Source organism: Stomoxys calcitrans, chromosome 4 (genome assembly GCF_963082655.1).
Source record: "Stomoxys calcitrans chromosome 4, idStoCalc2.1, whole genome shotgun sequence".
NCBI lineage: Eukaryota > Metazoa > Arthropoda > Insecta > Diptera > Muscidae > Stomoxys > Stomoxys calcitrans.
Window position 1 is genome coordinate 85,112,645 of NC_081555.1, and position 18,478 is coordinate 85,131,122.

An 18,478-nucleotide genomic window follows, 5' to 3' on the forward strand; every position below is an offset into this window, starting at 1 on the left:
TCAAAGAAAAAAGTTTGATGAAAGTAGCAAACACTGTCTGCTAAATATTAGTAGACAATTTGGCTGCTGTTGTAGCAGTAGTTCTTCTCTTACAGCAGTAGTACTGCAATTTTAGAGTAGCAGGCTTAAAAAATCCTAAAAAATGCCTAAAGTAATCAAAACAAGTAAAAGGCAACCATAAAAACTAGCATAAACATTTTTTTCCAGCAGACTTGTATACTCAAACTGCAGATTTTGTTAGCTGAAAGAGCAGTAAGAAATGTTTGCTAATACACCACCCCTATGTTTGCTGAAACAGGAGTAATTGTCTACTTTTCCATTTTCAGCAGACAAAAACTGCTGTTTTAGCAAACATTTTTGCTGTATTGAATAACAAATTTGGTTGAGTGTATACTACTTTTCATAACCTTTTTTCTTTAAATGTAGATACAAAATGCCATGCCAGTCATGTGTACATTAGTAGAGCAATAACAAAAAATGCGAGCGGGCTCAGCCACATTTCGAAATGTATACCAATGAATGGATCAGGTAGCTACTTTACAGTAATATTCCATAAATTAAAATCATCTCTTCCAACAAAATTTCCAAAAAATTCTTTATGTAATCAAAACATGTAACAGGCAAACATAAAAAAATAGCATAACATTTATTTTTTCAGCAGATTTTTGTACTTAAAACAGCAGTTTTTGTTTGCTGATTTGACTGCCCCAATGTTTGCTAATACAGCAAACATTAACATTATGAAGGGGTGTTAGAAGAAAAAATAAAACGCATTTGTAAATGTGTGTCTCAGTGAATGTTTATATCACCTGAATGTACACTCAAAGAAAAAAGTTTGCTGAAAGTAGCAAACACTGTCTGCTAAATATTAGTAGACAATTTTGCTGCTGTTGTAGCAGTAGTTCTGTTCTTACAGCAGTAGTACTGTAATTTCAGAGTAGCAGGCTTAAAAATTCTAAAAATGTCTTAAGTAATCAAAACAAGTAATACACATTTTTTTCCAGCAGACTTGTATACTCAAACTGCAAATGTTTGCTTATACAGCAGCCCTATGTTTGCTGAAACAACAGCTTGGCAAACATAAAAAATAGCATAACATTTATTTTTTCAGCAGTTTTTTGTACTTTAAACAGCAGATTTTGTTGCTGATTTGACTGCCCCAATGTTTGCTAATACTGCAGCCTTATGTTTGCTGAAACAAATGTATTATTTGCTTTCCCATTTTCAGCAGACAAAAACTGCTGTTTTGGCAAACATTTTTGCTGTTTTGAATGCCAAATTTGGTTGAGTGTATCCCCTGTTTCTTAATGGAATGTTCAGGGAAATTTAGTAAATCCAAGCATAGATTGATTTTGCCAATTTTAAGCCATTGGTAAAAATCTCTTTGCCCTCACTGGTGTAAATCATTTTCATACCTTGTTTTAATTGCCTTTATTATTGTTTTTCCTTCATCGAAATTCTTCCAAATTTTAATTTAATTATTGTGTTTTTTGTCCGTTTTCTTTCAGGGTGGCTATCCAGCACGACTGAAAAAAGTTTTAATTGTTACGGCACCCCTGTGGTTTAAGGCTCCCTTCAAAATTTTGCGCCTATTTGTGCGAGAGAAATTGCGCGAACGCGTTTTCACTGTATCAGTGCCTACGCTGAGCCTACACGTGCCACGCAGAGCATTGCCCATACATCTCGGCGGTACACTGGAAATTGAGCATAACACATGGTTGCTGCATTGCCGCAAATCGATGACGAATCGTGAAGACGAGTTGCTCGCCAACATTGGTGGTTTGTCAGCGGCAACAGCGGCGACAGCGGCAGCAAATCAAAACAGTTTGAGCAACCAATCACACATCACAAACACCGTCGGAGTGGTGGCAAACGGCGATTGTCAACGTTTTCTGGCGGAACCCAACGAAAATATCACAAACCACAGCAACAACACATCAACAACAACTGCAGCAACAGCATCACCAACATCACTGTTAAACGGACATCATAATAATTCTAGTAGCATCGCAGCCGCGCCATTAGTGCCAATTGCCAACAATTTAAATAATCTAAACAACAGTACGTCACCCAATAACGCCAAATTGTTGGCGGTGGGTCTAGCTAACGGCGGCCTTGTCGCCGGCACCATTGTCAACGGTGATCTAGTGCATACGGCAACGTCGCCGTCGTCCTCCTCCGCTTCCTCCACGCCCTTGGTGGTGAACGGCATCGTTACGGGTATCAGCGCCTTAAGTGGTAGTGCCACTGCTGGTTCCGGTGGTGGTGGCGGCGGTGTTGTTGTTGGCCAAACAACACCGACAAACAACACATCAGCGACAAATAACACAGCAACAGCAGCAGGAACAACAACAACAACGGGTCTCAGTGATTTCTGGACAGAGAACCCACCAAGTAGTGCCTCGTCGGGATTCAGTGATGACGACAGTCTGGCTGGCCAAGAGGGTGATCCGAAAACAATTGAACAAATTGTTCAAATGGTAAAGACACGGGGGCGTCAGGGTCTGGTGAAAGAATATGCCGAAATCCGCAGTCGAGCCCCGGATGGCACGTTTCTACATGCCAGGTAAGCTACAACTCGAGACTCAAATATTTTTGCATAAACCACAGCTAGTGTATGGATATTTTCATTCTGTATCGTTTCTTTCTCCACTTTTCGTTTCGTTTAGAATGCGCAATAACGTGACCAAAAATCGCTACACAGATGTTCTTTGTTATGACCACAGTCGAGTTGTTCTATCCCGAGTCGGTGGTGATGAGGTATCGGATTATATAAATGCCAATTTTGTAGATGGTTACAAACAGAAAAATGCATACATTTCAACTCAAGGTATGTAGTGATCCCTCTCTCTCTCTCTCTCTCTCTCTCTCTCTAGATTATAGCATATGTTTTTAGTTTTTTATTGGAATATATCCAAACAGTCAGATGATTTGTAAACGAATGATAGGTATTCTTTATGGTGACGAAGCTTTTGTTTTTGGCCAACTTTTGTGGTTTTTAAAGAAATGTTGGAAAGTGAAGCATACCTGAAACACTCACAAGGAGTCTCTATGGTAACAGAATACCTGTTTTATACCCCTCACCAAGCCATCCTAGTTACAACGTGAAAAAAGAACGTAAGGGCCAAAATGTGTATCGCTATCTTCTGGACGATGCATACTATCTGGGACTTCTAGAATTAATTTTTCTCGAACTCTAACACGTTGGCACTATCCCAGCCAAATAGAAATCGACGTGGCTGCATCTGTCGAAGCGTATTACTAACTACTCTGGTTTGCCGAGGGATATTTACATCTTCAGGGGTTATGGTGAATGGTCTCAAATATCGCAATTGATCGTTGTTCACCGCTTAGGCTTCCCTAACTGTATTATTTTCAGATCCGCCCGATGATTTCCGCTGGCGGACGGAAATGACTAGATAGATTTTAAATGCCATGATGACCAAGATCGACCCTATATACTATATAGGGTCGAAGATCAATATTTCGCGGTATTACAAAAGAAATGACTTGATTACTATACCCTCTATCCCATTGGCGAGGGTATAAAAACGACGAAACACACCTACTGAGGCGGCACCCCTTGAAGGATGATAATTCCATCGTTTAAAACGGATGCATAGAATCGGCTGTTTGCCGTGACTTATATATGTTTTACCCACCACTGAAGGACGGGGGTATATTCATTTTGTCATTCCATTTGTAACATATAGAAATATCCATTTCCGACCCCATAAAGCAGTGGCGGACACAATAGCACATGTTGACACTATTTCCAAACCCATGGGATTATATTCTGGTACATGTACTCAATGTGCAGTAGTAGCGAAGAATTCTCACATGGCTTACATCAAAAAGGCCGACGCTCGCTGCAGCGGAGACAGAAGCCATTCCTATAGCGCGAAGGCGTAGATTTGATTGTCCTATTCTAATAATGGATGTACACATTATGGCCATAGGAAAAAAGCATTGAGTACATCAAGAAAACTCAATAGAATTACACCCGATCTAAGAGGTCCAAGTAAGACAATGAGGAGGTTAATAGCCACGGTTGCCCATGCACAATTGTTTAGGTTAGGTTGAAAAGAGGGTGCAGATATTAATCCACCCGATGACACTATGAACAAAATCGGTGCAAAATACACCTCAGCCAGTAATCGGCTTGTTGTTCACTCTAAAAATTAAAAAGTAACCTCGAAAAAGACAATTTTTAGGAGGGCATTTCGTTCTACTCACAAAATCCTTAATTTTTTTTCCTTTGACCAGTACCGGTGGACCCAGTCTTTAGAGACTGGATACACCATATGCTAAGGAACAGGTAGGCATTTTATCGCCACTCCTATGAGTGACCACCATAATAACCTATTATGATGACTGAGGAGGGATTTGAACCCGCCTGCTATGCAGATGATGTAATCATTTTTCTAAGGGATAAGGATCCGAACCAGCTATGCAGAAGATGGGCTAGACCCAGAGAAGACTGAAGCATGCCTGTTCACGAGGAAGACGAAGGTGGGCCAATTTGACGCACCACGGTTTCCCAATAGAACGATTTTGATATACGACAAGGTCAAATACTTAGGTGTGAACTTGGACAGGAAACGGAATTGGAGATGTCACATTAGGAAACTACAGAGGGCTCACAAAAGTTGGGCATTATGTAGGCCGTAGGCTCGAAAGGGGCCTAAATCCGAGGATAGTCCTCTGGCTCTACAGGAGCGTGATGAGACCAATACTTACTTATGCTTCAGGAGAAAAAGTGCAACTTAAAGACCATGTAACGGGTTCAGAGATCAAGTTGTCCTGGCTTAGGTGCGGCGATACCCATTGACATACAGATTAAGTGTGAGATTAAGGGTAGAGGTTTTCGAACGGATACCTGAGATGAACCTTGAGTTTGAGTGCGAGGCACAGCTGCCAGCGGAACCCTAGTATTGCCATCTGAAAGATTATGTTACACAAAGGGATCAAAGCTGGGTGAGTGGGCCTGGGGGTCTACATTGAGAACCCAGAGACTGAGATCTGTTTTAGACTGTCTGACCATAATACGGTCCTACAAGCGTAGATCCGTGCGATCACGGAATGCGTGAGGTGGTGTGGTGCTTACGCGAGGACGTCGAATGTGAACATCTTTACGGACATTAGAATTGCCCTAAGGGCAATAACAACCAGGACGGTAAGGTCACGAACAGTCTTGGAATGTAAGAAGCAGATTAACGCCTTCTCTGAGGATGGCAAAACCCTCATCGTTTGGGTGCCGGGCCATAACGGAGTAAGGGGAAATGAAAGGGCAGACAATTTGGCGGTGAAGGCAAGAAGACTGCCGTCAATAAACTTGGTTAACCCGAAGCCTTTCGGGTCGGCGCAGCACGGGCGTGGGCGATGAATGCGAATGCAACCCTGTGGAACAGCGAAACGATCGATAGGACGGCGAAAATCCTATGGGGGAATCCAGATCGTGAGAAGACGAGGCTATTACTAAAAGGAAGTAGGAAGGAGCTCAGTATAGCTATTGGTATCATAACGGGACACATAGGACTACGAGCTCAATTATGTAAAATCGGTGCGGCAAGTGATAGCATGTGTAGGGCATGCGGAGAAGATGATGAGACGTTGGAGCATTTCCTTTGTCATTGCTCGGCTTTCGCGCCTATCACATACCGGCACTTAGGAGGGGACACAATACAAAACATGAATCAACCTAGGGACGTGGCATAAAAAACAAGGATTTTGTAAGTAGCCAGAATTCCTAACATTGATTTTTTTTTCGAGGTTACAAACCGATTACTGCCTTAGGTGTATGTCTATAGTGGTATGGGGCAGATTAATATCTGCACCCTCATTTTAACCTAACCCTTTGGATCTCTGGAAAAATATCTTTCAATTTGTTGTGTTAAGGCTTCTTCTTAAAAAAAAAATATTTCCTCGTTTTAATGGCTTTTCTTTAAGGAAAATTAATATTTATATAAATTCGTCGCTTCTCTGGAAAAATGTCTTTCGATTGATGCCAATTTCGTTAAAAACCATTCAGCCAATTGGCCGTAATATGTACCACAAAACCTCCTTTATAAAACTCTTGGCCGTTGAATAATATATATGATTGTCGTAAAATTCCAAAACAATGAAGCCATGTTCGTTGTGGTCTGGTGGACGGCGCTTCAAAAATCCACCTAATGCTCAATACTAACCGGATCCAAAGAATAGCTTGTTTGTGCATCACAGCCGCACTGAGGACGACACCATCTGATGCACTGAATTTAATGCTACATCTTATGCCTCTGGACATTGTGGCTACCCAAATTGCAGCGACCACTGCCGGTTGAGGTTAAGGGAGCTTTCTCATTGATCATGTGACGGCTACGGACACTGTTATCCTTAATATAACATCCGATGTTCCAGGCAGTGTGGATTACACCCTACCTAAGCCGCTTTTTGAAATTAAAAATTACTGTACCACTATTCCTGATAGATCCGATTGGAACTACGATATCCGTGGTAACAGAAGTTACATAGACTTCTGTACGGATAGTTCCAAACTAAACGACCAGGTGGGCTTTGGGGTGTACTCTAATGATCTAGAACTGGTCATATCGAAGAGGTTATCCGACCACTGCAGTGTGTATCAAGCAGAGATCCTTGCAATTAAGGAAGTGGTGGAATGGCTAAGATATTATGTCATTACGACGATTGGCATAGATATCTTCTCAGACAGCCAGGCAGCCATTAAATCCCTGGAGAACGTATTTCTGAACACAAAAACCGCCCTCGACTGTCGCAAATCTCTCAACGAGATGGCTGAATAGTTCAAAATTCACCTGTACTGGGTGCCGGGCCACAGAGATATTCCAGGGAATTCTAAAGCAGATGAGCTTGCGAGACTAGGAACAACCTTACACACTCCAGGGATCCTGGAATCTGTGGGTATGCCTCTAGCGACATGTAAGCTACGTTTTCAGGTCCAGGCCCGAAGGGCAACGAATGATAGATGGTCATAAAAAGGGGACTGTGAGCATTCTAAAACTACGTGGCCTCATCTAGACTGTCATTGGCTAGAACAGACGTCTCAGTCATTGTGTCCTTCATGACAGGTCACTGTCTAATCGGAAAACATGCTGACAGACTGAAGGTTGCCAGCAACGACTTTTGCAGAAGTTGTAGGGACATCGAGGAAGAAGAGACTATAGATCACCTTCTGTGTGTGTGTACCGCGCTAACAGTCACAAGGAGTTCCTCTTTAGGTTATCATTTCTTTGAGGACCTGTGTGATTTAGTGGATGTGAACATTCTTAAGTTATTGGGCTTTTTAAAACGATCTGGATGGTTCAACGGTAGGAACTAGAAGGAATCTTCCTTCTTCTGTTCCTCTGGTATGATAATGGACGAAAACGTCTAAGTGAGTCTGATGGCAGACTGCCACTTAAACCTAACCTATCTTAACCTAAGCCAATATGTACCAATTTCCCGCCTCCAAATCTTGGTTGTAACTGTTTCAAAGTTATTTTTTTTTCTTTTATCTCTGTGCCCCTATTAAGGGCCAAATGTAATGTTTCACTAATTAAATTTATACTTCTAATACAATAAAGGAATTTCTAGTTTTTCAATGTAAACCTATTTCAATAATATATCCCACAAGAAGTAGTTTCCAACGGACAATGAAAGTCTTTTTGAAAACGAAACCATTTCATTGCCATTGCTAAAATAAATTTTGTCATCAATATTTTAGTAATAACTTGATGATTATTTTCCAAAAACTGGTATTTGTCATAAGTCAAGTCGTCCGCCCGTCCTCCTGTCTCTTACCCCGATATTACACATGTTTATTTATCTAGTGTCCTCCATTTGCTGCAGTGCGAAGACAGAGAGAATATATAAATAAGCCAAAGGCAAAACAAAATAAATATACGACCACACTCTCATAGCCAGTGGAACTGACCCTAATCTGTCGTCTAAACACAAATAGCCAACAAAATCAACATGTTTTCATGCACAAGGACGACATCCATTTATTACTATTGCCAATGGTGATGGTGCCCCACGGTAGTAGAGCTTTGTTTGGTTCATTGGGTTGGTTGGTTGGTTAGTTTGATGGCTTTTTTGTTGTTGTGGACATTATTTGCTGTCACAATTTTCTATTATCACCATCATTCAAACACCAATGTCCCCTTCTCTCTGTCTCTCTCTCACTCTTGTTGTCTTCCTATCCCTATTTGCCTTAGTAACCTACGACTGACTCAGGGTCGGTCGTTTAAAGACTTCATCAAAGAAATGAACGGGTGAATGTTGTAGGAGTACCAGACCATTGGTTGCTGGCTAGCTTTGGTGTACATTAACGTATTATTTACTTTTACCTTTGCCATCATAGTTATGTCTGTTTTTGCAATGCGACGACAGAGCATTAAAGGAGGACCTACAACTATGACTAACAAATATACTATGTACATAGTGGATATGTATGTAGTTGTCTTGATGAACCTACCAAAGAAGATAAAACAAACAACATTGTTTGCTTATGGGCGACGTATTTTTAATTATTTTTGCTTGGGACCCTATGTCACAACGAATGCTGTTGATAACTGCGATTAAAATTCATTCAATAAAACTGTTATTGCTGATATAAGTTTTGAAACAGATGTCTAAATAAATAACGAAACTGGTATATTTATATACAGCGCCTAAAAGTATGCTGTAAATATTAAACAACAAACCTAGTGCCATATTACAGTTCAAACCTAACCCGAATGAAGTAGAATTAATACAAGGAAAATTATACAATATTAATATATTTTTTTCTAAATTTGAAACCCTGTAGAAGCCAATTATTGGCATCCTTCCTTTACTGCTATTCACATCATCACCTTTAAGCCAGACTAATAAACGACTTCTCTGGGATTTTCCACTTTTCAAAGTGTGTTCATTAACATATTCAAAACATATTAAAATTCTCTTTCATTTTGTTCATTAAATATGAAAAAGATATTAAGAACTACTAACTCCTCGCTGGAACCGCAAATATTCTCTGCCTTTTCTCGTTCTCTTTTTTTGATGGTAAACTTTTTCTTCGTCTCTAACTTGTTCTTGCAAACAAAACACTAGGCGCTGGAAGACCACACAGTGTGACGTGTGTGTGTGTGTGTGAAAATGTACGGAGAGTGGCAATGTCGCGCCATAGTGGTCGCATAGTTGGCGGCGACACGTCTTTTATGCCATCATCGTTTTCTTGCCAACTTCTAGAGCTTAGTGTGGTTGAGGTACATGCACCCAGAATGATGGCTGCGAGGCCCTCTTCTAAGTCCACCCACTTTGCCATTTTGTGTTGTAGAATTTTTATGTTAATGAACGTCCTTGTATATCTTCTCCTTTTTTCTCTTTATCCTCTTGTCTATTCTTCTTTCCTGGTTTTCCTTGCAGAATGTGTTCTTATATTGATTTTTTTTTTTTGCTTTTCTGGTGGAATTTTCTTAATACCTTGCTAAGTCTATAAGAACTTGGTGTATGTTCTTGAATGGTACTTTGTATGTGCTCTTGATGCAAATGTCGGCTATAAAAGCCATAAAACAGGATAAAAAGAATCTAATCTTGGGTACCTGTAAAGCAGTAATTGATATTTAATTCAATCAGCCACCACCTACCAACTTTGGCCAAAAGATAAACCGCTAAACTAATTACACAGCTTTGCACTAAACAACAGTGGTTCGGTTGGATTTTAAAGAGACATTCTTATACCCTCCACCATAGGATGGGGGTATACTAATTTCGTCATTCTGTTTGTAACACCTCGAAATATTTGTCAGAAATTTTTTACAACGGCTTCTCTCATGACCTTCAACATACGTGTCTAGTATGTCAAATCGGGAGATCGGTTTATATGGGAGCTATATTAAGTTATAGACCGATTTGGACCGTACTTGGCACAGTTGTTGAAAGTCGGAATAAAACACTACATGCTCCAAGTCCCCAGGTCACCCAATCCCAAAACTTCGCCATGCATATTGGAAGTTTGTTTATGAGGAAATTTGTTAATAGGATTCCGTCGCCCGGCCTCCAACACTCCCCAAATGGGCATATTAGTCGATCATGGCTATATGGGTTTCAAATGATAGGTATTTGTAAGTAGATTACGAATATGATAAAATTTGTGTCCGAGCGTATAGGTGGTCCTTTAGCTCTTAAAAACACCTCAAATGGATTAATTGACCATCCATGATAATGTGGGAATCAAGTGATATGTATTTTTGAGGGGAGTGCGAAATTCAAATTTGCGGTCAAGTGTAAGAATTCTGATGTCTATATTATGGTCAAATGTGTGGGAGACCACTTCATCCCAAAACAGTCGATCAATCATATTGACCCATCAACACACTGTGTTATTCAAATGAAAGGTATTTGAAAGCAAAGTACGAACCTATCGTCTTAATTTTGGGCCAAGTTGGTGGCCACCTTCGCGGAGAGTCTGCATCTCCGCCTATGACGCTAAAAGCCTCGGTTCGAATCCTGGCTAGAATAACTTAACAAATTTGTGTGGTACTATGTCATGTACAAAATTCTCCTAAAAGAGGTGTCGTACTAAGGCACGTCGTGCGGACTCGGCTATAAAAAGGAGGCCCCTAATCATTAAGCTTAAAATTTGAATCGAACAGCACTCATTGATATGTGAGAAGTATGTTCATGAGCAAATTTGCAATGCATTGCATGTGCATGGTTCAATTGCTATGAAGTGTTGCCACCATAAGTAAGGGAACAATTACCACAAAATATATTCCAATGTTCTCGCCAAGTTTGGAACCCAGGCGTTCAGCAGAACAGGTGTTCATGCTAACATGGCCACCAAATAACTAGTTCTTTGGCCCAGAAAATCTTTTAATATGGTAATTAGTGTGATAGGTAGTCACGGAGTCATTTGAAAACAGCTACCACATTTTCATGTGGAGGTGTCGATCCTCGTCAAGCTTCTGTAGGTGAGCAAGTTCGTTCCTGTTCAAAGGACCGATATTGGCGGGAACATGGTGGCCATTGGTTATTTAAAGGCGCCAAAATCTCACCTTATCATATCGAGCATGATAGGCAGTCAGAATTTGTGCAAAAGCCGATGCCGCACGGCCTCTAACTGAGACTCTTCACTCGATAACGCTGATTGCTTGCGACTGCAGGCTTCTCGTGACAGCAATGAACACCACACAGCTCGGACCTCAATGTTCCAGCCTATGAGGTGCTCACAGCTATCCCGTGCCGGGACCAGATGATGATCAATTGTATGGGTTCGAAGCTACTCCAAAGCACGAGTAGAGAGTATCACGAACTTTCATTTCAGCGCCATCTTTTGGAACTGTACATTAAGATAAAATACGAGTGTTTTTTATAAAATGAAGCAATAATCTATAAAATACAAATATGGCATCGTTATCTATTATATTTGCCTGGTGTAAGATAAGGCGAACTGGGTTCAGCTAGTCTTCTATATATAAAAATGAAGTTGTTACGCTTTGTTGGTCTGTTCCGTATAGACTCAAATACAACTGAGCCGGTTTTCATGAAATTTTCACAGATGATAGAGTTTGAGTACCGGTGGAAATGATATCTGAAGGGGGGCGAACCCTCCGCCATTTTCAAAAACGCCAGATCTCGGAGATGGCTGTACCGATTTAAGCGAAATTTTGCATGCCAAAAACATGGAATTGGTACAAAATATTGGGGTCAAATAACCTGGGAACGCCCTATCCCAAATCCCACCCGAATGGACATGTTAACCGATTGGGACAATATGGAACACTTTTACCGCTTTCGGCAATATGGGTATAACGGTACCCCAAAAACAGGAAATTGGTATGAAATTTTGGGTTCAAATAACCTAGGGGGACGCCCGATCCCAAAACCCACCCGAATGGACATGTTTACCGATTGGGACAATATAGGTATCAAATGAAAGGTATTTAAGAGAAGAGTGCGAACTTGGCATTAAATTATCACCAGAAACAGCACCCAACAGGACACTCTTACCGCTTTGGGCAATATGGGTATCAAATAAAAGGTATTAAAAGGAAGAATGCAAATCTGACATAAAAATGTATTCCTCGGTGTGTGAGAGGCCTCCACATCCCCAAAACCCCCAGCAGGACATATTTATCGATTGGGACAACATGGATATCAACATGACATATGACATAAAAATTTATTCCCTAGTATTTAAGGCGGCCTCAAACCCCAAAACCCCTCAAGAGGACATTTTTACCGATTGGGACAATATAGGTAACAAATGTAAGGTGTTTGGAAGTTGAGTACACATCTGCTATAAGAATTTGGTCCAAGGTGTCTACGGAATGTCCCCAATCCCAAAACTCCCAAAGCGGGCATGAATGTCCAATGTCATAAAATGGGTATTAAAAGAAAGATCTTTGGGAGTTGACTACGAATCTGGGTTACACATTTGGCAGAGTCTGGGACCGGCCCGTCCACTAAATACCCTTCAATAGGATGTGTAGTTCGGTCGGGATAATATGGAAATTAGAAAAGGTCTATGACAGTAGAGTTCGAATCATGTAGATCGCGACAATAAAGGACTCAAATAAATGGTCTTTTGGGTCGCAGCGTCGGGGGGACTGACCCTCTCCTCCCAAAAAAACAACACCAAACTGTCATGTAGGGCGATTGAGAACATATTGTATACAAATGTAAGGCCGTGTATATGAAGACCGATAATGATAGAATAGGACAGCAATAAAGTGTCTTTGGTTGTAGGGTACACTCCTCGAATTGGTATAGACACAGGAGGACCTACGGATCTCTAAAAATATGCTATCCTAGGTGGCAACTTTGAAATATAATTTTGAACGTAGATAACCAGTACAAAAAAAATTAATTAGTGTGGATCTGAACGAGACCCGTAGCCCTGAATATCTTGATAGCCACCTTCAAAATACCTGACATTATGTGACTCAAACAAAATTGTGCTCTAGCACGCCCCTTAAACTCCCTTCAAACCTGCCATGTTTGCCTTCTACGGCAATAAATAATAGGTATTTGATAGTACAGAACGAATTTGATATCCTATTTTGAGGCCAAGTGTTTGGGAATCGTCTCACCCCCTAAACTCCCCCTTAACCAATAACAATTAGGGCACATATAAACGGAATTTGAAATTACTGATACTGATTGATACTGATATTTTTCAGGGCTAAGGTGGCCGCTCCATTCCGTACATACCCCTCAAATTGGACAGATTTGTTAGCTATGACAAAAAGGGGCTCAAATCGGATATCTGTTATATGGCCAAGTGTTTCAGAGATGCCTCACCTCATAAACTCCCCCTTAACCACACATATATACCAACTATAGCAATATGTAGCTTCAATTTGATTTTTAGGTTTGGCTACTCTAATACACCACCAAAATCAAGAGAATGAAGTAGATCTAACATCCAATTTTAAAGGGCGGACCCTCTCTTTACCCCATTTTTAAAAACGCCAGATCTCGGAGATGGTTAGGGCAATTTAAGCGAAATTTAATTTGTTTATAATAACCCACAGTAGTGCAGAGGTTGACATGTCCGCCTATGACGCTGAACGCCTGCGTTCGAATCCAGGCGGTGGTTTCCCTCCTAATGTGAATAGCGCAAAATTTGCCTATTTTAATAACTCAAAAAACAGAAATGTTGGGTGGGATATCTAGAGGGCGCTCCACCTCTAAAATCCGCCAAATGGAAATATAAACCATTAATGGCTATATTAGGCTCAAATGGAAGGTATTTGAGACTAGAGCATGAACCTGATATATCGGCGTTCACCTCACCGTCAAAAATACCCCCATACCGGACATATTTACCGACCAATATAGGGCTCAAAGGAAAGGTATTTGGGGGTAGAGCATCAATATGATATCATTGGAGCGAAATACCTTAAAGGCCTTACCAGCACCTCAAACAGGACCTATTTTCTGACCGTGCCAGTATAGGGTTTAGATAAAATAAGAGTTTGAAAGGAGGCGCAACGGAGCGGGACCTATCCAGCTAGTCTATATATATAAAAATTTATTTGTGTTTGTGGGTTTGTAAATTTGTTTGTTCCGTATAGACTCAAAAACGGCTGAACCGATTACTTTGAAATTTTCACAGATTATGGCGGGTGGTCTGGAAAGAGCAATAGGCTATATAATTTTTTGATATCCCAAAAGTACCAGCCAAAAATAAAAGTGGACCGATCGGGGCAATATGGTATTCAAATGAAATGTATGGGGAGTAGAATACAAATTTGATATCAAAATTTGAGATTGTTGGGCCAATTTTAGCGAAATTTAGTTTGTTTATAATAATTCACCGTAGCGCAGAGGTTGACATGTCCGCCTATGACGCTGAACGCCTGCGTTCGAATCCATACGAGATCAACAGAGAAAGAAAATAATGTACAGCGGTGGTTTCCCTCCTAATGTGAGTAGCGCAAAATTTGCCTATTTTAATAACTCAAAAAACAGAAATGTTGGGTGGATATCTAGAGGGCGCTCCACCTCTAAAACTCACCAAATGGAAATATAAACCTTTATTGGCAATATTAGGCTCAAATGGAAGGTACTTGAGACTAGAGCACGAATCTGATATATCGGCGTTCACCTCACTCTCATATAAAAAAAATAAAATTTCCTATTTTAACAATTTTTCAGAAAATTTATAAAAAAATGTTGCCAAAATTTTCTACGGAATTAAAATGTTGACAACCTTTCCATTAGAAATGGGAATTTTAAATTTTTTATAGCAACTACCTTGACAAATAATTTGTTTAATAATCTACAACAAAAGACACTAATAAATGTGTGTGTAAAATTGAACTTACAGCAACTTCTTGCCTATATCTCCATGGGTGTGGTTTCTTGTAATCTCTCTCTCGCTTTTAAGGACATTCTTGTTATTTGTTTTCTATGTCAAATTTCCATATTTCTGTTATGTCGTCGTTTGTTGTCGCCCTTGTTTTTTTTTTGGGGGGGGAGGGGGTATTGCGCGTTATTTGTATCACTTTGACCTTGACCCACGTTTTGTTGGTCGTTGCCATTAAGAATTGTCGCATGATTAATGGCTTGTTATGACAGTTGGTTAGAGTAAACATTTAGACAAATATTTAAGTGGTAGGCTAAAAGGATAACAAAAGAGAGAATGAAAGGACAAAGTATTAAAATAACGATTTAATTTTTCTTAATTACACGTAATAATGTTGTCCTTTTTAAATTGAAACTTAAATTTTTAATGATTTTTAATCAAATTCTTGTTACAGGCCCATTACCAAAGACATCCCAAGATTTCTGGCGCATGATCTGGGAGCAACATTGTTTAGTTATAGTTATGACAACACGTGTTATGGAACGTGGACGCGTTAAATGCGGTCAATATTGGGAACCAGCCGAAAATAGTTCCTTAGAATTTGGAAATTTCCATGTGCGAACACTTAGTATAGAAACTAATGAAGATTATACAGTAGCCTCATTAGAATTGAGAAATACAAAGGTAACGCAGGCGATTTCATATATTTGAGTTTTATTTTTTTTTTTAATTCTTTTTATCATATTTACAGACTGATGAAGTAAGAAATGTATCACATTGGCAATTTACCAGCTGGCCCGATTATGGTGTGCCTAGTTCTGCTATGGCCATGATAACATTTTTACAAAAAGTACGCGAGAAACAGGCTCAAATGGTACAGGCGCTGGGTGATACATGGGCTGGACATCCTAGAGGACCCCCAATTGTTGTACATTGCAGTGCGGGTATAGGAAGAACAGGTAAGAGCGCTGCATAATGGCACATTTTTTTTAAGAGGGAAGGGAATATAAGCGACCGACCTACCCAATGTCCACAGTATCATTACCACTCTGCAGAACGATATTTTGTCCACAGCTAAAGCTTTTATGTGGACCGTAAAACTAAAAATGTTACTTAACTTCAAAGTATTTTCAAATAAAAACATAATTCAACTCTCCCGATATGAATGTGACAACTTGTCCAAATTAAAATCCCCAAATCGGCTCCATTAATTTCAAAATTGTTTTTGAGATATCGTACAATTGTGACCTATCCTCTATGGGCAAAATTTTGGGTGGGTGTTACCCCGGACAGATTCGTGGAAAATTTGTAGTTAATCTAAATAGGTTGCTATAGTGTTCTCTGATGATCCAAGCATGCCTAGCTCCCTAAGAAGGGTACACTAGACTTTCAACGTTGTTCGTTTTTCTAGCAGCCGGAATGAGGTCATCGATTACAATATCGCACTACCCACGGAAGCTCCCTCTGCGGATGATCTCAACAGAGACATTGTTGTTGACAATGTAAGCTTAGGAAATGGTACGACGGGTAGACCAGTGACAAGGTAAATGCCTCAAGTTCATATTAGATCTCGTAACAGGAATGACACGAAATTTATCGCATATGGGAACGTAGCCATGAGCCAATCCTTTTTTGCGATATGTAAGATTGGAAAAAGGTTACTAAGGAAAGATAAGCTACGAGAAATGGATTGAAGACGAACCTAAGAAAGAAGGAGCTTGTTTATTTTGCGATTATGGGTATCGGACTGAATTACCTTGCAGTTGTCCAAGAAGTCGAACAACCTGAATCCAGTTCCCGATTGAATATTGTTCTAAAAAAGGAAAAATGTTCGGAGGAAAGTCAGGAGATAAACCAAAGATGATTTACTAGATATACACGGCAATTGTTGGATCTGTGGTGATACTACTAGACACTTGTCTCAGTCCGATTAATGTTTAAGCTCAATGATAAGGGCGTGCCGCATAGCGACACTACTTGGTAGTTTTAACATGGCTGGATACTTCACAAATGTAGCCAGCATTAGTAAGGGGATAACTACAACTAACAAATTTGCTGGTGTTCGCTCCGGGATTTAAACCCAGGCACTTGACGTCATAGGCGTACATGCTAATCTCTGCGCCACGGTAGCCTCCTGATCTGTGCTGATATATAGGACATTTACTGACATATATGGTGAGGGGCTGTGGATAGGATACCTAATACCAGTGAGCTCGGGAAGATCCAAAAACTGGCCTATGTCGTAGTTACTTTAGTGCTATTCAGCCTATTAAGGTCCAAATTTGAAAATGTCTTGCCAAGGTTGCGCACAGGCTGAGGGAGTCCGGAATGCTAAAGGAGAACATATGTCGCAACTTGATCCTTTAGATGTGGGAAGATTAAGAAAGATCTCAGACTACCTGGCGCCAAGAGCGATTCGAAGCAAAGGCTATAATATTCGGTTTCCCGACCGAGTATTGGACGGGTGCCGTGTTTAAGGACGATGGAACCTCGGTTGTTGTTGTAGGAGTTTGTTGTGTTCTATCTTTCGTCTGCTTGATTCTGTTGAGTATCCAGATCCAAGAACTCTGCGACTAAGATGGGGAGCGTCCTGAGGGATCTGGGTCTGAGTCGAGTGGGTCTGGCCGGGCAGTTAAAACAGGTGACGTGTATTGTGCGGTCCCCGGTTACAAGCGGAACATACATCTTGCACGTCGGTTCTCTCTTGTAGCGCTGAACCTCATGCTCTAGATCATGTAGATCTACGTTGAGGCTTCTGGGCGGTAGATATCTATCCACAAGATGATGATTTGGATGGTCTCTGCGATAACAGCCGGAAAGGTAATGCTTAGACAGCATGTAGTTATGTCTTCGCACTGGTTCTTTGTCTCTTGCTGGAGGTGGTCCACATGGGAACTGAGGACACAGCCCGTGCGTGTCACAAAGTTGACGAGACCACACTGGCGCTGCATAAATTACCACAGACCGAACAAATGTTTTGTACGTGGTCAACAAGGTTTCTTTGTCTGCACCCCAATTGCTGCCAGCAAGTAACTTGAGGACCTTGTTTCTACTTTTGACTTTATCGCAAATTGGTGTGGCATGTGGGGAGAATGTGTAAGAGCTGTCAAATCAGACGCCAAGTATTTTGGGACACTTGATGGTCGGAATCATTTCTCTATCGACCATCACAGTCAGCTTAGTATTCACCTCACGCGTATTTGTAGTGATGTGGCTGAAGATTTGGTGGCAGATATCTTCAGAATTCTCGCAGCGATACAAGTAACGTGTATCGTGCGGTCCATGGTCACAATCGGGGCATAAGTCTTGTACGTAGGCATCAATCCTTGCTCTGTAGGAGTTGAGGAACTTTATTGAGCCAGAACTACTCTGGTTTGCCGAGGGAGGTCAATTTCTTCAGGTGCAATGGGAGAGGTCGCCTTCCAAGGACTACATTCAGTCGATAGCTATTAACCGCTTCAGCTACCGTGTCTGTATGAATGCTGTAGAGCCCCGCTTGGCATGATGCTTGAAATAGAGATTCTCTCTTGTAGCGCTCAACCTCTCGCTCTACATCATGAAAATCCACCCTGATATCTCTGGGCGGTGGATGCCTTTGATCTTTGTCTCCTGATGGAGGTGGTCCGCATGAGAACTGTGGAGACAACCCGTCGCAGTTCGAAGGGCGGCATTCTGACAGAT

The 18,478-nt window shown here is 40.8% G+C and overlaps 1 protein-coding gene across 5 annotated transcripts in view; it reads left to right on the forward strand.

Moving 5' to 3' along the window:
- LOC106090166 (tyrosine-protein phosphatase non-receptor type 9) overlaps positions 1-18,478 on the forward strand; it is a 365,847-nt gene that overhangs the window by 343,685 nt on the left and 3,684 nt on the right. For all 5 annotated transcript variants that reach the window (XM_059368239.1, XM_059368242.1, XM_059368240.1 and 2 more), the window contains 4 exons: positions 1,509-2,566; positions 2,670-2,830; positions 15,252-15,481; positions 15,549-15,756. In XM_059368239.1, the coding sequence (XP_059224222.1) occupies positions 1,509-2,566; positions 2,670-2,830; positions 15,252-15,481; positions 15,549-15,756 (1,657 nt within the window). The remainder of the gene's footprint in view (positions 1-1,508; positions 2,567-2,669; positions 2,831-15,251; positions 15,482-15,548; positions 15,757-18,478) is intronic.